Here is a 21,194-nt window from a genome sequence, read left to right as displayed (position 1 = left end):
ATTAAAAACAGAGATAAACACTTATTCAAAATGTAAAAGCATATTTAAATTTCCTAAAGATATTGGTATATATGGCACAAAAATCTCAATGAAAAACCTCCTGCTTCTTTGCTGTTTCAGAGCTTATCTTAAGGAGTTAACTTTCATACTGTAAAAATCCTAACACTTTGGGTACAAGCTTAAAAACTGGCATGCTCACTCCTCAGGTTGTATGCTTTTAATATTTCATGGCAGACATTTTCCAAGATGGCTACTGTTTTTTTTTTTTTTTTTTAATTAACCAGTTACTGGCGCAACTTGTTACCCATTTTTATGTTTGGATCGTTGATCACTCTATTCATACAACTTTAAAGTAATATGTAGCAAAATCAGAAACTTTGTTGTTTGCAAGTTTCATGCCAGTCGTAAACTGGAAGGAGATGAATATGGGTGACAGTCATCTTAATATTTAGTGTTGGCGTCTGTTAGTTCTTTTGTGTCTAGCAGCTTAGTGTTAGCTTCTGCTGATTTATGCATTTAGCATTAGAGGAGCTAAGATTCTTGTTTAGTGGTTAGTGAGCCTCACTTTTTGGTTAGCCATGGCAATAGCGACTGGCAGTATTGGAGAAAACATTTTTCATTACAACCATTAAAAAAAATTGTCCACCAGAAAAAGGAAACACAAGATCAAGAGGATATACATGATTTCTCTGGTTCAAAATGTCACCAAACACATTCATCTAATTTTTAACTATGGTGGCCATCTTGAAAAATCAAACAATTATCTGTGCATATGATTGCTATGGGTCCAATTATGTATGATTTGACACCAAAGGTGTTCATCTGTGATAAATAATGGCAGTTCTAGTGCAATAATAAGCTTTTCTTGTTGACCAGGGTGGCCATCTTGAATTTTTCAGTGGATAGCGTTTTTTTTTTCTTTTTCAAACAAAGCAAACCTCTGAGAACATCTGTGCCAAGTTAGGTTCTTGTATTTGCATGTGGAAGATTTCGCTAAAATATTCAATTATCTACTGCAGTATTAAATGGAGTGGTCACAAAATGGACTCTGGTTATTTTCTTCCCATGGTGATGTGACCTCAACAATCACATGTCACCACGCCGAGACCATTCAGAGTCTTGCTGTGGTTGAGATTTCACACCATGCTAGTTGAACTCTAGAGTGGTTTGTTTGCGTGTGAGCATCAACCCGGCACAGCGGCCAGATGTATGCTGCAAGCCAGAGTACCCAGAGAGAACCAGTGGATGTGTGGGGATGGGGTGTGGGAGAGGAAGTAAGCATCTTATCCCTACTGATGGATTGGTAAGGGTTGCAGGCCAGTTTTTAGGATTAGTTCCATTAGAAACTTATTGATAACTCTGGAGTCTGGGCTGTTGTACCCCATGCATATCGTGTACATCATGTATTGACATAGAGTGGTAACTTGTTTCCTGCTCAAAAGTACTGCTCATTACTGTTGCAGTAGTTACTAGTTTCACATGGAAACTAGTTTCAAAACTCGTTTGAAATGTTGTTTAGGTTAAAACATGTTTTTCTAACTTGTGTGCTTAAAGTTTTTTTTAAGCATCATCTGTATGCGTTTCAGTTAAATCCGAGACATTCTTGGAGACTTACCTGTCTTCACTCATTGCATCCAAGATCAAATCAAGGCGGGAAGCAGAGGTTAGTCACCCAACAGGTTTTAAGAGTTATGTTTACCTCAACTGAGCTCAGGCGAACCTGAGAACGGGTTCAACAGACGAGGTCAGCGCCTCATTGTCCTATTGCAATGCAGGAAGTGAACAAGATTCCAGGGGAAGTGTTGCACTTTTACCCTTCACTAGTCTCATGACATTCTCAGGAAGCATCCACTGCACAGCGTTAGGGCCACAACAGATAGCAAGTGAGCCACAGAGAGTGCAAAGTTTAGATTGTCTCTCACATCTCGTCTCCCACCAGCATCTGTGTGCACTTAAGCTGTTCCACTATTGGCATCGATGTTTCTGAGATATTTTTGAGCCAACTTTCACTTTGAACTGGAGGAGGTTTTTGTTGTTGTTGGGGTTTTTTTTTAGAAATAAAGCTGTTGTGTTTCCAGAGAATGTTTTTAGGGAAATAAAAGTTTTTATGGAGAAAGATGTTGATTGAGGTTTTGGTAGATGAATGGGTTTTTGGAAAACCAACCGCTGGAATAGGAAGGATCAATGTCACATGACTTGCTTTTCGATTGAACCAGTCAAGCAGACCCAGTACAAACAATGAAGAACTTTGACTTAGTATGTCAACCTTAGTCAAACAACCTGGAATGCAGCAGGAAGCACAGAGCGAATTGAAGAACTTGCTAGTAGTTGAGTCTAGGTTTCTCTGTCATGACATGATTTTGTCATGTTACACCTACCATGTATATTATTGGGATTTGTTGTGCTTGTCACATTTTTTGAGTTGGTACCTTGATTTACACCATGCCACTACAAACTGCATGTTGAAGGCGATTGTCCTTCTGGGAAGTTTCAAATCTTCTGCAGCCTTTATCTTCCATGATTGCCTGTTTATTTCACTCCATCTTCCCATTAACTTCTTCCAAAGTTTGCTGTATCTTCTACATGAATTTTGTCACTCCTTATGGTTTTCTTTCAGAAGTAGCTTCCTTTCTTTCACTGCCTTTATTGGGCTGACAAAGTTGGTGTGAAGGACAACAGGGGCAGGGAACCAATGCCACTACGGAGACAGGATACACAGTGAGGTGAGGATTTGTTTTTGGAAGACGGTCACCTACAGCCAAACTACAGGCTTTGCCTGGAGGAGGACCCACCTTTTTAATAAATAAGCTAAACTGAAAGTATGTTAATGTGCTGCCTCAACCACATGTGAGCTGTTTGGGTTACAGGAGAGAAACAGCTAAAAGAAAATGGAAGTCCAGCTTACCATGCCATTGTTTCACAACCCTTCTGAAACCAGGTCCCCCTCAGCCATTGTTTCCTTGCCTGTTTCCATACAAGATTTTTGGCATCATTCTTTCCATTAGTCCGCAATGTTCTCTCTTTTCCCATTTGACCTGCTGTCTCCCAGTTGTTCTCGCATTCAATTGAACTTTCACAAAAAGTACTACGGTAAATAAAATGCATTCATAGCTGCAACAATAATAGGACAGACTGTGGAGAAACACATTAATATGGTTGGTCAGTGTTGGCTACAATCATGCTGCATCTCCATATAGGTCAAATTGACCTATACATATGTTTTGTGGGTCAGTCAATACTGATTGGCTTTCCACTCATTTACGTTACTAACTATATTGAAAATGCTGACCTGTACCATGTGTAACATGAACTGTTGTGTGTATTTTGCGGCGTTCAACCACATGTGAACATACAGACTAGACAGCAGCAGCAGTGGAGAAATGAATCCAGGGAAACAATGAGCCAGTTATTGCTCTCTGGGGGGGCGTTCACACCTAATTGTTTGAAATCATTTTACAGTTTTCAGCTGGTGGAGTTCATTGTCACACTGCACCGTGTCAAAGGAACCAAACCGTTTGAAAAACATGTTTACCTCCCTCACCTGTGGTGGCGCTGGATCAAGAACTGCTGAATTGGAAATGACACAAAAAACCTCAGAAGACAACAGGAGTGCAACTTCCTTGTTGGCAAAATGTAAACAAAAGTTGCTGTCGAACATCATGGATTTCTCTTTTTGTCTTTGGCGAAAGACCATGAGTAATTTGTCCTGCTAGTGGTAGACTAGTGTGCTTATTTTGGTTGGATTTACCCAGAATTCTCTGCATGATGGTCCGCTTCCTGCTTTTGGAGGGGTTTCTGGTCTGCTTGGCATTCACATATGCATTCAGACTGTGCTAGACTTCACTTCAACCAAACCAAGGCAGAGGTTTTTAGACAAAACAGAGTTTACTTTTTTGGTCCGCATCAGACTTTGATTGTTCGTTCACACCTCCCCAAGCGAACGAGACTTTATATCTAGACAAACCAGAACTACGTTATAGTGGCCTGAGCAGAGCTGGTTTGAATGCACTCTTGGCCTCAACTGCTGTTCTCTTGAAGACCTGACTCCCAATATTCCTCAGACTTTTATTTTTATGTTCTTGAGCAAATCCTTGGATAAAGCTTAAGCAAAGTATTTTTTCTACTTAACTTCATGCAATGTTCTTCAAACCATCTGAGATGCATGTTCCTGAGCTGCATCACATGAATCCAACATCTGCTGACTTATGCTCTGCACCTTCAGCGCGGTCAAACACACAACCTAAGCAGTGTGTGAATGAAAATTATTCTGACTGGATGCACAACAAAATATACTGGTGTGGTTGTTGAGTGATGTCATCACGCTTTAATTCTCCGATGGATCGCAGCAACACAAAATCAACTTTGTCCTAGCCTGGCACCTCCCAGAAAGTTGGTGTGAAAAGGAAGCATGACGCATACTAGAGCGTGACTCAAACGCGACCCACCTCAAGGACTTGGCAACGGGTGTTTCGTATGTATATAATCAGATTGACTCGTTCCTCCGCTGAATAAAATCACCATTCAGACTTTGTTAGAGTGATTATCTGTCAAGATCTTCTTGCTCTGGTCTACGGTGATGGCTGAAAAAACTCCAGGCCGCCTTCGTTGGAGAACAGAGGTGTATTGAGAATCTGAAAGCGGGCCAGTTTCTTTTCTTTTCCTTCTGGACTTATGTCTGGGATTTTATTCAATTACAGACTATTTGCCTTTCACATTAAGTCAACACTGATGTAGAGCAGTGGCTGGAAAACGTACTCACCTGTTAACGCGGCACGAGTGTAAAATGCTGTTGAGCACACATGCTCACGCGGCGTTTGTTTCTTTTCGCGCCTCAGTCGAGACTTATGGAAGGTCGTCGTTCCTTTGGCCACATGACGTGTGAAAGTGGCAGAAAATCAAAGCAGCTTCTCTGCTGTGGGTAGTGGTTCCTTCAGGCAACCGGGCCGATGCTGGCAGTTAAGTATCGTTGGGCCTTTAGAGACCAAGAAATTTATGGAGCTCCACGTTTGGCCAAAAACAACAGAGGAAACTATTGCTCAAGGGCCCCAAACGCAGGTGGGGGCAAAGAAAGGTGGTCCAAGCACTCGATTGGAAACGTTGCTTCGAGAAGGCATTGAATGTGAAAAGTATTTGTATATGTATATAGTTGGTGCTTTATTCTTAGTGTCCTAATATTTCTTTCTCTTTTCCTTTTGGCTTTCTCTCTTTAGGGGTCGCCACAGCAAGTCATCTGTCTATTATTATTTCTACACCTTTTATTACGCCCTGTAAAGTTTTGTCTAGTGTCTGGAATCACCTCCCCATCCACTCTCTCCTTATTTCCTGTCTGATATACTGCAAATAAAGTTCACAAAGGCCAGAAAACCTTTAAAGAAGACGACTGAGTCTTTCCTTTCAATTGTTGCCACATGCATGCTTACCCTCAATTTGGACTGCTTGTGTCTCCGCTCCGCTCCGTCATGAAATGGACTCTGCAGTAAATTTGCAGCCATTATAGTCAATGAGAGCATTTAAACCGTCACCGCAGCACCTCAACACGTCAGGTCTGCTTTTACCGGACGCCAGAGCAAATGCTGGGTCAATCTACAAAGATCATATTCCAACAGCAAAATGAGCGAGAAATACATTTTCTCAAAAATCCTGACTATATTAATAAAGATATAGTTTTATATACATGTATACTGTAAAAGTGTTGTGTATAGCTATATATAAACACATATTGCAAATAAAATATGGATTTTCTTTCTGAAACCAAAGTAGACTTATTATGCAGTTGACATTTTGCACAATTGTTGTACTTTTGTTTGGATTTCTACAGCCTCTAAAGACATCCCCAGTGCTTAAAAAAACCACCCAGCCATTTTTTGTCAATAAGTTAATGTTTTTGGGGTCTAGAAAATTCTGATTGTTTAAACACGTTTGACAGACAATGCGCCGTAACCTGGCAACCCAAGCTAAGACCTTGTGTGTTATGTCACCTGGTTTTACCACTGCATAATGGTAAAGCCGTTATACAGTTATACAGTAATTTGTTTTTGACTTACCATTCAGAAACCACTTTCTGTATTCTTGTTGGTTGTGGAGGAGACTCCACTTTTGCTTTTCAGAGATGTACGGTTGGGTACTTGTGCAGCCAAGTACCATGGCTCAACTCAACCAGTGCAAACGTTGAGTTGTTGGGGCGTGGCCAACAGAGGCTTATTTGGAATTAAAGTGAGAAGACTTTAAAACTTCTCATTAAAACAGCTCAAAATAGGCACAACTGACCAGACTAAAATCTCAAGATCTAAGAATGATTTTGTACAAAATAAAATGAACACGTTTTGTACAGACCTATACTTTTCTGTACAAAAAACCATAATGGGTCACCTTAATGTTGCACTGAACACTTCTTTCCTGAGCTGAGATGTGTGGTGGTGTTATCATGCTGTGGGGATGCTCTTCTAATACATGGACAGGAATCTGTTCAGGGCTGATGGGGAGATAAAAATACAGAAAAGCTAAATATAGATACCTGCCACCCTTTTCATTTGTTAAAAAAGTCTATCATTTTCCTTCCTCTTTACAGTTGGTCTAATACTTTTAAGTTTGTGATTGTAAAGTGAGCAGATGAAGAAAAAAAAAGTTGAAGGGGGCACACACTCATGTAAGTCCCTGTAGTGCGCTTGTTGAACTAACTGCACTCAATCAGGATGAGAAGAAAGTTTGTTCTAAACGGACGAGAAGTGTTGAACAACTTCTCCACTCGTAAAGACTTTTACGAGTGGATTTCTTTGTAATCTAGATGGGACACTTTTCTTTTCTCATTTAAATGCTAATAGCTTTGAGAACACCATTGACGGAAAGAGTGCTGGGAGCGAAGCTTTGCTCCTATCTGTCTGCGGCACAAGGTGAGCACCTGCCTCCTCAATTCAAAATTCAGCTAAATCTTTATTGGAAAAGCGAAGCGGTCGCAGCTTTGTTTAAAGGACTTGTGTGCGTTTGTGCCCACGAGCATTTGATTCTGTTTATCGGTATGTTTGGAAGCGGCAGAATTAAACCTTTCTGGGATCAGAGTCATTTCTGGCAGTGAGATGGTGTGAAACAAAGAACTTTATAGTTTACAGATTATATTTTTTTTGTCTCACAAAAAAATGTTAGATTGTCAGAACATTTTTAATGATTTTATCTAATGACTATGTACATATGAAATATTAGAGGGCAATAAGGGATCTAAATATAGCTTAACTTGATTTTTAAAATATTTCTGGGTTTTTATAGTTTATATATAACAGATCTGACAGAAACATTATCACAGTGCAAATTGAGTAAAGTTTATAGCCCTCTAAAAGTGGTAAAAAATAACAGGTTAGTATAAAACTATTATTTATTCTATATTTATATTGTTAGAAATACATTTGGAATAATCTTGTATTCAGAATTCAGATCCCACTGAAGCAGACTGTGGACTGAATTGTAAATAAATTTCATGTAAATGTTTAAAGGAATTTATTTTTATGTTTTCTACTCAGTTTCCTAATTATATATTGCAGCGTCTTTAAGTGAACGCTAACATTTCCTTCCATCTTTATTAAATAATGTTCGCAAGAAAGAATTCAGTTTTCCTTCCGAGCCAAAGTTGACGTATAATTTGTAGCATCTGAAGTGCCTGTTTAAAGAGGCGTTTCCGCTTTTTAACCAGAGTTGGAAGCTTCAAATCAGATGCTAACTTCAGTGTTTGCAACCTAAAACAGATTGTTCGTAGCCAAATACTGTCCTGAACGCTTGTTTGACAGCTTGTCCTCTGTAAATGAACCAAAGAGAAACGTTGGCAGGTCAAAAAATTAAGAATCGTTTTCAAAAAGCACATGAATGTTATCACTAGATCACCACAACTATTTATGTATTGTGTTCTTTAGATGCCAGAAATGACAATATTATATCTCAATAGTTAAGCATTTTAAACCTGAGTCATCCTTTCCTCAAAGCATTTTTTAATCTATTGATAAAAAATAGATAAAGTGACTGAAAACAGTCACTTTATCTGAAAACAGGATTTCAGTCACTTCATTATAATTCAGTATGATGGCAAAAATCTAAAGCGTGTAACATCTGAACACTTCTTGTGTGCGGCAACACAACAGTGCACTTGATGAGGTCTGAAAGGAGGTGAGAAAAGCAGATAAAGAGTTGTGAAATGAGCATAACAGGGTGCAAGTTCATCACTTCGTCTTGAACCGAGAAAGAATCTCGGCTACGTTTCGCGGTTCAGTGCAACACGACAGCCATGAAGCGCGGAGTACGGCGCGTCTCTCTGCAATAACTGAAACTGGGATTGTGTTTGCAGGTGATCTCTTGAACTGTATAAGAATCCCAAATGCATATTCAACACCTGGCATTCATTCACGCCCTGCAGGCAGAGCCAGAAGTTAGCAAAGTTCACACTTCGGCTGGAATGCAGGCTCGTTTTGCAGAATGTTACAAGTTCATACGCCTCTTAGATTGATGTCGGTGACAGTGTGGTATCATGCATTTGCAAGATTTTATCAGAGATAATGGTTCCGGCTCACTAAAAGACCTAGAGATCCTCCTCTAATATAACATGTCTTTAGATTTCCATCAAGCAGAAGAGTGTTTAACTAGAAATGCGCTCTTGGCTGGTAGCAAATTGTTTTATTTTAGAAAAACTGGGCAGGAGAAAGTACAAAGCTGTGAAAAACTATTCGTCCCCTCACAGATTTTGTTTAGATCATCAGACAAATTTTAACATCCAAAATAACCTGATTCAATTTAAAATGATTTTCAAATTATCTTATTTAGAAGAAAAATGCATCTAAATCAAAATGGCCTCCTTTTTAAATCATCAATTGATTATAATAAACATGTTTTTGGAGAGGTAAGTTTAATTTCAGCAGTATGGTAACAGACCTGTAAAATTAAGAAGTACCTGCCGGCAATATGAAGTAGACTAAATCAGTGTTGTTCAAAGTGGAGGCCAACTGGGGGCGCGCAGGGAGTCTTAAAGCTGGAAAATGACCTTGATTTTCCAATTCCAACAGTCTAATTTCCTTTAAGTCATATTTATATATCATTTTTATAACAACTGAAGTTGACACTGGAGCGTTCAATAAAATGGCAGTATGTGCCTGGAAAACACATATTACTGCCCCTTTAAAACATTATTTTACAATCTGAAAGATTTAAGCAAGACAAAAACGTTTTAAATGGAAAAGATCTCCAAAGCGACGCTGAAAATCTGCTGTATCTTCATTGAATAGAAAGATGACTGCTTGAAATCAAGTTGAATCTATTCGACCTCTGCCAAGTCCCTTGGTGCTGAATCAGGCTGCAGAGTGCTGGATACGTTTGGAGGAAAAGTGTAACCTGGCAGCTCCTTTTGACCTCATTGAGCCGACAGCCAAACACCTCACGAACTTTCCCTCCACTTCTCCCTGACGGGCTTAATGGTGTTTCGCCACCAAGACTCCAGAATGAATGAAAGGCAGATAATGTAGGTGCAAAGGGGAAATTTAATGGAGAATGATTAAAATTGAGGGGAAATGTTTCATTTTCTCAATGAGCTTTAGAAATTTTGCCCGGGCACCAACTCTGACTCTGAAGTATCCAATCAGTGTTTGAATAGCTGAACAAATTAGGAATGTTCATGTCATTTCCTGCCTGCCATCGAACGAATGATGTTTCTGCTCCATTTTTTCCAAATCACCAGAGTACAAATAAGATAAGAGTTTTAATTTGTGATAACTCTGACCTGACAATTGTTGCATTGTCTGCACTCCAAGTCATTAAACTAAACCTGACAAGTCAAACATTCAATAGAAAGAGAAGTTGATGTAATGCTGCACAGACCTTGTTATGCATGAAACTCTTAGGTTAATGGAAGTTCTTTTTTATCTTTTTTAATACACACCTTTTTGAAAGTCTAATTAATGCACTGTCACTCACTTGGTGGGGTTGGGGGGGACTCATGTCAGCACCACTTAGACCTGTTCTTGTAGAAATATGTTCAATCCTCACCTTGAGTGTAGGTGGCAGATGGTAATGCATTGGTTGTCACGGAAATAGACGGTGAAAATACAGGCGAGTGATTTAAAATAAGCAAACGGCTCTCCTGTCAAAGACAATAGCAACAGGCGAAAGGAGAACTAACAGAAAATGAATGAATCCAATAACTACTGTAACATGTCGGTGTTTTTATTCTAGTCAGCATAGTGCACAGTTGTTAAGTGAAAGAAAAAGAACACAAAATTTGTTGAAGCTAGTCACTGTACGAAAAAGTTTGGTGTGCGTTTGTGTTCTCTCTGCTCTGATACCTCTAACCAGTACCGGTTAACAGAGAAAGTTGTGGTGGAGTTTAAAGCTAGCCTGGTAACAACCAGATCCGTGTTCTATGCTTTGCTTCGTCCAGAGGGTCTGGACGCTTGGCTATTGAAAAACAATTGCTTGCTGGAGGCGTGGACCCTGAAGTTTTAAACTTTACCCAGTCGCTGCACCAGTTCGATGCTATGAAGCTTCCCGGAAATCGCCTGCGCTGTAAACGACCATCCTCCACTGCAAAGAGATGAGTGCCAAGCCAAACAAGATCAAACAAGATGGCTGTTAATGTTGATTCAATATTTGGAAGCGTGGCCAACACGCTTTGTTCACTTCCTCTGCTGCCACTGCCAAGCAGACTACGATTCTAAAACAGCGCAGAAAATAAACATCGCCATTCACAATTGTTGTTGTTCTGTTTGTTAATTGTCGATTGGCACAGTTGAATTTATACTGGAAAAATCCAGTTGAATGGGAGAAAGCCCAGACAGGGCACTGAAGGGAAATGAGAATTGAGTGGAATTGCGTAGGAAGGCAATAGCCAGGATAATTCAACCAGACATTAAAGTGAGCACCATTATAAAAAGAACACGTTTTCTTACAAAACAAACTTTATGCCCACAAACAGCTGTAACCAAACTCATCTAAATGCACTTGGACATAAACAAGGTAAATCTAATGCATTTATTACTGGGATGTATATGTGCACAACATATGGTAATGAACGCTCCAGCTAAAATAAGACTGGCATTGTATTTCATCCCATGTGGGTAGAGTTTAATTTTGAAAAGAAACAAAAAACATTTTAACATTGACTGCACTAGTAAAATAGCAACACAAAACAACCTCAGGGTGCAACAGACAGCTAAGTAAGTAGCATTTTCCTTAACAAAAAAATGTCTTCCTCCAGGTTGGCATTCGCCCCCCTGCCCCCCAACTCTCCCTTAAATCCAAGACTTTTGCCTGAAGTAAATACTTAAACTTCAGGCAAAACGTGTTTTCAACAGAGACTCTTTTTCCATGGAGTTTGTGTCCAAAACTGCAATTCCCATTCATCTTCCAAATATGGTACTCGCTTCCTGTTACAGGTATAGCTTCAATCACTTTTATTATTAATATTAACGATGGAGAGGCTGATTATTATTTGTGTATAAGGAATTACGGTTTTCAACCAATAGCTAAGGTGTGCATTTCTAATTATCATTATGTGGCAGGCTGCCTAGTGGAGCAGATAACCTGACTAATTAAAGTGGTAATAACTTAACAGGGCAGCAAAAAGTATTGTTTTGCGTAAATGCGCTTGATACTACAGCATTTAACACGTTCATATTTTAAGCTAGCCAAGCACCGAATGTACCTAAAAGTAACTTTCTACGAAATGAAAACAATATTTTTATACCCAAAATAGTTCAGAAGTCGTACTTCAAAAGCGTTTGAAAATAAAATTGGGATCTTTTATTGTAAGTACTCTGAAAGTACAGCACTTCTAATTAAAGGTATCACAGCGAGAATCTCACGCGTGAGCCAGTATTTATTTATTTAGCTTTCATCGATGTGAGATACATGTGAGGGTCAACATGATTGGATCCCTCAGGTGGAGATGAGTTTGACTTCTTCTCTGCTGCTCTCTGCTCGCACGCGCTGCTCCAAAGCCTGCGGCGGTGAATCGTATAGCTCCCCGGCAGACCGAGACCGAGGGGCGGCTCGGTACGCTCCAGCCCGCCCCGTGGGTGTGTTCACAGGCAAATGGGCCTCCGCATCCACCTGCTAGCGCCCTGCCTCTCCCCCACAGTCACACAGGAGCTTCCAACTTTCCAGCGCGCCACGCACAGCGCGCTGTCGGACCTTATCTCTCACCGCGGGGACTTTTTCTTTTACCTTTTCTGCTCGCTTTTTTCTTTTGCACTACTCCCACGAGATGTTGGCTGCGCTCGTGCGAGGAGAGCATGTATTCGCCTCGCGCTCTCGGACAATGATGAATTAGAGAAACATTTTATGTTCTCTCTCCCTGACTGCTCACTGACAACTCCGGGGCCAACACGCGCGCGCTCTGCGCAGGTATACAGACGGCCCCGCCACCGCACCCCTGAATGCAACACGGGCCGCTGAAGAGCCGCGCAGGGATTTTCTATTATTATTGATTTCAGCTTAGAGAAAGAGAGAGAGAGAGAGAGTGATCGATCTGTTGGGATTGGCTTTTTCAGTGGCTTGCAGGGTTGGATCTGAACTTGTATTACGGAAAGCTGTGAGGTAAGACTGATTTTACTTCTATTCACTTATTGTTTTAATTCTCTTTTGGTATGGATAATATATAATATTAAATATAAATCAATAAATGCGTATAAAACGCTGACTTGATTAAAAATATATATATGGTCATGTTTTCCAATATGTCATAATCTCTCATTCCATTCAAAAAATAAGAGTAGGGATTCTGATCGATTTCTGAATGGATTCCCACAAGATAATTTGAGAGTATTTGTTGAATCGCTCTGCAGTTTATTGTGCGCTCTAATACCACACCAGACTGTTTACAGTTCTGCCTCCCATGTGTGGCCAAGGCTGCCAGTCTGTCACACTCTGATTTCAGTCTACAGCACTTATTTCTCAGGAACACTGAAACATCCCGCCTGGTTTTCTCTGTGTTTTTCTTATTTTAGTTGCAAGTGAAACGCTGTGAATTGTCTCTAAAATTGGAAGCGGCTCTACCCACCCAGCATTAACCAACAGACATGTTGGTTAATCTTGAAATAACTTAAACAGGCAAAATGAAACAGTTTGAAATATGAAGCATTAATATGACAAATGTGGTTTTTAATGTGCCTTGTACATTTGATCTTATATTTTCTGAATGCATGGTACTTTCTGAGGGAGGAGACACGTTTGGTTTTGTGATATGATGTATAAATGCACCAATCAGCCTTTTACCAGCTGACACCAATTTCTGATTTACTTTAGGTCTGACCTGCTGATAAAGAATTTTTCTTAGGACTATAATAAATAGGCTCAGAGATAGATGTGGTCTACAGAGTGAAGACGTTATGTCTGTCCTGCAACTGTTAAAATTTTTTTTCTATTATCAAAAAAGTGTACAAAAACGATATGGTTGTAGAAGCATTTAGAAACAGGAAATTGTGTGAGTCCTTAGTTTTATTGCGTTTAACAATCAAAACAGAAATTCTAATTTTCAGTGTTTGCCCTGCCCATCTGAGTCGATGCGGAAACAAAATTAGTCGATTTCAATCTCTGGTGCATCTCTAGTAAAATGCAAGAGTGTGTGTACTTCACACAGTCCCCAGTGTCGTTTCGGGGTGCAGCACCCCGTTTGATGTTGTGTGCTTGTGCGAATAAGGACTTGGCCTCTGTCTCCGAATAAACAGCTGAACGGTTAACAAATTGTCTGTAAACAGTTGAGGTTTAAACAGCTGCAGCATGCTCATAAATCGACCCACGTCTCTGAGGCCCACGCAGATCTGCCGGGGTCTATGAAGGTGGGTCCAAACACTGGAGACTGGATGAACCCAATTAGCCCTAACCCTAAAAAAGTTTAATCAAGGACAGGAATGGAGTCTTTTTGTTGATCTATGAGTTATGAATCAGCAATCACCCCTCGTGTCCATTAGTCATTCCCTGAAGATTAATTGATGCTCCCTTCTGAGTTGTTTTCAAGCCTATTGAGGCTCGCCGGTCAATTCTTTCATCATTTATAACCCAGCTATCCGCTTCTTTCTGCAACAAGTAATATTTATTGTCTTGATTGCACCAATCAGAATATTTTAGAAAAAAATATATATCTTTCTAGTGATCTTAGTTGTAACCTGGCATTAGGTAAACCTGTAATCACAGGGCAGGAGCGGCAGCACACGTGTGCTGTCATGAGGCAGGAATGCGTTCTGGACGGAGCGGGAGGAGAAGGCTTCTCCCAGGAGAGTCGACGTGCTCTCTCTCCACTGGTTTGTCACACTCTGGGAAACAAACATAATTTTTCCCAAATGGAAGTGTGTGCACATCGCTAAAAGCTTGGCTCCCCTTTGTCAGGGCTCATCAGTTTTTATGGTGCCTCCAAGAAAATCTGGGCGTCATTCCTGCACCTCAGCTCTCTCTCTCGCTCTCTCTCTGCCGCCCAAAGCAACAGTCAATGGGGCCCCTGGGATTCGCTGGTTTGACATGTCGCATAAATTGATAAACAAAACCAGACTTTCTGTGGGAGATTTTATGGAGCACTTGGTTGCGCCAGCATCTCCGCTTCTCACATGTTTGTGTTTGTCTTTGCAGATTTAAAGAGAGAGCGTGCCGTTGGAGGTTTGTCCACCATGAGGCTGGATGATATGTGGACGGTGCTCGTCCTCCTGGTGCTGTCCAGCTTCACTTCGGGGAATCAAATCAGCAGCAACGAAGTAGTTGCCGCACCCAGAGTCTTTATCTCCTTCAAAGGCAGGAATCCAATCTTCTTCTTTCTCTCTCCTCATTTGCTTGCTTCAGACATGTCTTATGAAAGTATTTATACCCCTTAGGCCTTGTACCTTGCTACCTTATGACCACAAATTAATGCACTCATAAAATAAAAACCAATAAATGCAGGTTTTCCCTGCAGTGTGATTCTGCTCACATCAGGTTTCAGGTTTGGGGTTGTATGCATTGTTAGTTTTCTGCGACAGAGCCTCTATTTTTGTCTATTTCTCTCTATTATCTTCTTCTTTTGCTTTCTTTCAACACAATTGTCCTGTAGCCACACCAAGGTTCACATGATAGTTTTACTTCGTCAGAACCTTCCCACCTGAGTTGTGCATCTTTGCAACTTCTCCAGGATTACTGTGCCCCTCTTGTTCTCTGTCTGTGATTAATGCTCTCCTTTCTCTGCAGAGGAACAGCTGTGCCTTTGGGCTCAGCAGTTATACCATGCACTTTCCATGTCCACACGATGGATTGAAATTGTTTTGTGAAGCGTTTCAAAGCTTGAGATATTGTTTTGTTTTTTTTTGTATCTAAACTTGCTTTAAACTTTCCTGACCATTGCCTTCTGACGTGCTGCTTTCTCATCTCCCATCAGTGCTATGTATGGAATTTGTCCCATTGATCTCAAATTTCTCAAGTTACACTTTATCCTGGCCAATCAGTGAACAAAAGGAGTTTTTGAACAAGAGTTTCTGCGTTGCTTTAGATTTGTAGTCTGCCTACGGTTTGTAGTTGGGCAATGGAGAGAAGCCACTCGGTCCATGTTGGTCACGCTTCCAAATGTAGAGCGATTCAAGTTGGAGCAAGAGGAATGTTTAAGACATGCTAATGCTGGCCAAGATGTCATAGCCCTACTTAGGACGCTGGACTTCTTGAGGGATGGCTGATTACAGTGCATGCAATTTCCAGCAAGCTTTATAGCGTAGCATCCTTCGCAATCAAGTTTGCGCATTACATATGTCATGGTCAAGCATTGGCAATTGGAAAAAATCTGATCCAATCATTTGATACATCAACAGAGTCCATGCCTGCAGCGAACAATCATTTCTCAATAGTCGATGGTTCACTCTGGGTGAATCAAAGCGTAGAACAAGGGGAGGTTTTTACCAGGCCAGCTATAAACTTCGCCACAATTTTCTCCATCGTTGTGAAGACAACAACCAACACTGGGTTTTATTTAGAGGTACCCATTCTATTTATTTTTTTTATTCTTTTTTTTTTAGAGTAACCAGCTTCAACAAATTTTGCATTCTTTTCCTTTCACTTCACAACTATGCATTGCTTCATCTGTCTCTCGAGTAAAATCCCAATTAAATGCATCAAAGTGACAAAATGTGAAAACGTTAAATGGATTGTGAATATTTTCAAATGTTTTTCAAGCCTTTCCATCTGTTTGCTGCTTGAATGAGTGACGATAGACATTGCCTAACTGCAGAATTTGTGGCTTCGAGTTGTGATGGGTTTTGCATGGGAATAGCATGTACAGCCTCATCGGAGCAACACTGAGCAGACCACAAACAAATCATTAGATTCCTGTAAGGCCCCCCACCGACCCCCTCCCACCCAGACCTCAGGCTCTGTAATAACCACCAGATGCTTCCTCTGGTTTATAATCCACAAACAAATTTAAAAACACAATGACCAAGTAGACGCAAAGGCGATTGTGTATGACTCCTTAAGATTGTGAATACTCCCTTTTAGAGAATATTCATGACGATTGTTTCTCTTAATGTAAGTGCAACAGCTTTGCACAAAACCAGTATTTGCACCAGCATGGTTGGCGAGTCAGCAAGGAGTGTGGCGGTGACCCGCTAGGCCTTTATGTGTTCCCTCCGTCAGGCTGAGGCAAATGTGTATTTCACGTTTGTCTGTGTGTGTGCATTTCAGTGGCAGAGCAGATTAGAAGAGAAGCGTCGCTGGGGGGTTCTCCGGAGGTCCTGCGGGGGTTCGCTGGGACGCGCGGGCGAGGGTTGGCATTACTGAGAGCAAATTGCCGGGATCCGTCGTGCAGAGTGTTGTCTCCAGGATGCCGATCGAGTCTTTGATTAGCATCCAGAGAAAAGGCAGGAGCGCCCTGTTTGCTTTGCTCTCCGTTTCCCAGAGCTCCCTTGGTGTAGTGCAAGTTGACTTAATTAAGTGGACTGGCACGGCTCATTGTTAAAGGCGTTTTCCTGCTTTAATCAAGTGGGATTTAACACTTCAGTGAGCACATGTCCAGAGCTCAGCAGATTTCAAACAAACCAAATAAAAATACCAGATATTATTTCTGCCTAATGCAGTGTTTAACTTACAGATATGGGTTCTAATGCCCTTTTTTTCTTTAATCTTTGAGGCATCTGATTAAAGGAGCTGCAATTTTGGTTGATGTCCAAAATCATTGTGAATATACCTGAAAGCAGCAGACTACAGCGGTGGACCAAAGAAGGGAGAAAAAAGCTCCACTCTGCTGCTTACCTGTGTGTGTTTGCCTCTCTAGTCAATATGAATTTCACAGTCTACTGCTGCTGCTTCTCTCGGAGGTATACTCCCTGCTCTCCATTCAATAATATGGCTCTCTGCCTTAATTGCTTTTTGAGAGGCCTGTGTTGTCCTTAGCTTGGCAAGCTTGCTGCACTTCCCCTGATGCAACTGTGAGGTGTTAAGTTTAGTTTATTTTTTCCTCTTTGCTTGAGCTGTTTGGGGAAGAAAAGGCAGTCTGAGGTGCAGCTTTAATGCAGCACAACATGAAGACGAGCATAGCACTGTTTCTTTCTTTGTGTGGTGGCATTTACACAAAAACAGAAGAAAAATGTAGAACAGGAGCTACTGTTAATTTATTACTGAATAATTAGTAGCCAAGTAAACGGATATTGCTTTAGATTCAAGCGAAAAATATAGAATTGACATCTTATTTAACAGTTTGTGCTTATTGCATGGGATGTTATAACCTTTTACTGCTCGGCTCATTGTAGGATAGTGGGCTAGTCAGATGGGAGATGATGACGCTCCCTGATTACTCTCGTATGAAACTTGCAAGTTGAGGTGACAATCAAATGCCCTCCTTCAGACAAGTAACTAGCAAAATTCATAAAGTGAAATTTTAGGTCCGTATACTCTGCTCTGTGGCCATAAGGTGGTTACCAGGATGAAGGAATAGCCAGGTTTGAAAAAGCTCCAGTTCTAAAACCACCTAAAAATATTCCCTCATACAGCTTCTGGGGTTTTAAGTCCTTTTATTGATTGCAGATGAAGTTCTGGAGTGACCAATAGTATTTTAGCACTGCAACATTGTCCCTCCCCTTCATGTTGCTGCACAATGCTGGTCAGCTTGCTGAAAGAAGGCTCCTAAATTTTTCATTTCTTTACAAGAGAAAATTAAATAAATTCAGCTATGTAGAAATATTTTAGGTTGAGAAAGATGTGGAAATGCCTGGTGTGAAAGCCAAATGAGCGGCACCCATCACTGGTAAAGCAACAGTTGGCGAGCTGTGAGCAGCATGTCTGTTAAGTGGCCATCTGCAGGCTGGAAACGCGTCAGGGCTGGTTACGCCGCAGATATCAGCAAAATGTATACGTTACTTTATAAAGAGCCGATCAGCAAAAAGGGTGAGTTAGCACTTCAAAGGTAGTATTTCATTCAGATGGTGTTAGTTCTGCATTTCTGCTAAGATTAATGGATCAAAACAACAACAAAAAACAAGAAATGTATGTCAAAATAGTTATAATTATTGTAAACATGATAGAATATATTAACAGCGAAAGGAGGATACGTGTTTTTTCTGGTTTTATGTAAACGATCCTCATCTCTCTTTACATTTTTTTTTAATTAGGTGTTAACATTTAACATAGGTATTTTTCACTCAAGGTTATTATATAGAGTTTAGATCGGGCCTAAAAATAGAACAGAATAGAATATAAAAGATCCGACCTGAGGCCATTGGCTTTGTGTCTGAGCCTGATCCAACTAATTAAGATTAATAATAGGCCCCAGTCTGAAGTATCCTGACATTTTAAATGACGTTTCACTGCTTTCGTTTTTAGACCATTATTTAAATAAGCGGTGCAACTTCTAAGCTGCACACTCCTCTATTTAGACTTGTGTTAACAAGTAGATGACTTCATGTCACACGTTCTCGTTTCGGTTTCTGTGCGCTGGATGTTCTGTGTGCTTATTAGACGAACCACAGAGGCTCGAGCCAATCATCAAGCAACCAGTTTGGCCCAACTCATCCTGAATTTCAGGTTGAGTTTGCCTCGGACTTGTACCATAAATGTAAACTATATCATATCCTGAGGATTTCAAACCTGCTGATATCTAAGGTTGTTTTGAAGCCATTATTATGTTTTTAAGCTCGTATACTGGATCCTAGTGATCGGATTATAAATTTTCAGTCAGTCAGAATTGATTGCTCTGGATAGAAAAGGCAGCAGTTGTCATTGTGAAAGTTGTGTGTGCCACTCAGGATTGTTTTGAACACATGCTCCAAACTGATTAACTCGGTAGTGAAGGGATGAGGTTAAGAACTGTGACCTCCATCTGGGAAACCCTCACTTTCCTATTAAAAGCAGGCAAAGTAAATCATGAAGCCTAATTGCTTTGCTTTAACTGCGCAGGCTTTGTTTTTATGACAGGAAAACACCTTTTATTATTTACATAGAACCACCACCCATAAAAACCCTTGGCGAACATAGGAAACGCAATAAAAATTTGCCTGTTTACACTCATTTTAATGAGATTACGTGTTTATAAAGTGTGACAGATGAATCATGGAAGTGGACTTTGTTCAGGTTTTATCATGTTTTCTGTCCTAATAAGCTGAGGAGAAAGAGACAGAGAGGGAGAGAACAGGCGTCCTCGGTTTTAAAACCGTCAGGTGAGGAAACAGTGGTTCGAATAAGCACAGGGAGTGGAGCAAACTCACAGAGAGGTCCGCTGTCACCAGGGACCCCCCGGCCTCCCGAGAGGCTCGTATTAAAGAAAAAAAACCTACCTGGACCCTGCTGAGGGCTAACTAGTTTTTCTCCTTCAAAAAGACAGTTTAGACTAAAGCAAACTCCATGACCCTCCATGGAGCTTTGTGCCTTTAAAATCTTTTTTTTTTTTTTCCTTTTTAAACAAGCCAATTAAATCCGTTCCCAGTGTCAGTCTTGATGTGTTTACCGTCGGCATGCTGGGGGCTAAAACAAACACGGGGATTACCCTGTAAGCTCCGGCGCCAAAGGATGGCATTACGCTGCTTCCTGTTGGCTTTAACAGACCTCGGTCTCTGAAAGTGAACCAGTTACCTAGCACAGGTAAAACTGATCAGCCCTGTTGTTTTTCTTTGCTGTTGTAAATATTAGGTAATTAGTTAATTATTATTGAGCTGTGCCCAGTCTTGCAGGTAATACACATCCACAACTTCTGCAAAGTCAAAGTAATGCAGCATCATCAGTTCAATGCGGCTCAAGCGCTTTTCTGCTGCACTCTGTCGTGAAAACGCTGCAGAAGGTGGAAGCCGTTTCATTGATCAGAGTAAAAAAAAAAGAACTTTCTAGAGAAACCATTTGGGTGAAAAAAAAATGCAGTTTTAAAGGCTTTAAAAAGTATTTATATCCATGGAAAAGTTTTCCTTTTTATAAAGCGAGTCTCAAACGTCAGTGGATTTTATTGCGATTTCATGAAATAGACCAACACAAAGTAGTGCATAATTGTGCAGTAAAAAGAAAAGTCGGCATTGTTTCTCAAACCGATGTTGGTAATTAAACCCTAAATGTGTGGTGCGCATTTTGTTCTCTGCCCTTCAGAATCATTGCTTTTGCAGAACTTCATGTCGCTGGGGTTAAGCGCTGCGAGTCTTTTGGGCACAGGTCTGTGCATCTTCAGACGGATGTGGTGGACAGTTCTGCTTTTAAAACGAATGGATCTCAGTCAGACTGGCTGCGGAGTGTCTGAGCAGACGTTTTTGTGTGTCACAGCAAATTCTCAATTTGACTCTAGTCCATTCTAACACATGGATATGCTTTGATGTTCGCCAGTAGTGTGCAGACTTACTAAAATTAAGTAGTTTTTTTTTGTACCTGCTCAACAACTGAGCTTATAATTATTTAATTAAGCAAATAAAGTAGTCAGTAGTTTGTTTGGAAAGGACCAGTTGAATCATTGAAGATCTGAAGTTTAAATTGATTTTGCATGTTTTCCTTGTTAAAAATAAAAGGCATCCAGTTTGCAAATTATTTTGGACTCCATTGGGAAAAAAATTTAAAATGATTGTAAGGACTGCTTTCAGTCACTCTTTCTTTGAACTAGAGGCAGTGACAGACTTTGGCGATCCCAAAGTATTTTCAGCTCGAGTTGTATGTCCATGGTCATTATTCTGCTGAACGTTGAACCTCTGTACAACTCTCAAATTTTTTGAAACCTCTAATAGTTTTTTTTTATGTCTTATGTCTCAAAATGTCCATATTTA

At 40.5% G+C, this 21,194-nt stretch overlaps 1 protein-coding gene across 5 annotated transcripts in view; it reads left to right on the top strand.

Moving 5' to 3' along the window:
- Positions 1 to 12,060: 12,060 nt before the first annotated feature.
- The window catches only part of LOC103465510 (semaphorin-3F-like), a 74,085-nt gene continuing 64,951 nt past the window's right edge, over positions 12,061 to 21,194 (top strand). For 4 of the 5 annotated variants that reach the window (XM_008410428.2, XM_008410427.2, XM_008410425.2 and 1 more), the window contains exons 1-2: positions 12,062 to 12,561; positions 14,587 to 14,745. In XM_008410428.2, coding sequence (XP_008408650.1) covers positions 14,625 to 14,745 — 121 coding nt within the window. In that variant the 5' untranslated portion in view covers positions 12,062 to 12,561; positions 14,587 to 14,624. Of the gene's footprint in view, positions 12,562 to 14,586; positions 14,746 to 21,194 lie in introns of all 5 variants that reach the window. The other variant, XM_008410426.2, reaches the window with a different exon arrangement.

Source organism: Poecilia reticulata, linkage group LG5 (genome assembly GCF_000633615.1).
Source record: "Poecilia reticulata strain Guanapo linkage group LG5, Guppy_female_1.0+MT, whole genome shotgun sequence".
In the NCBI taxonomy this organism is placed as follows: Eukaryota; Metazoa; Chordata; class Actinopteri; order Cyprinodontiformes; family Poeciliidae; genus Poecilia; species Poecilia reticulata.
Note: the sequence above shows the minus strand (reverse complement) of the source record. Positions and strands in the feature narration are given on the sequence as shown.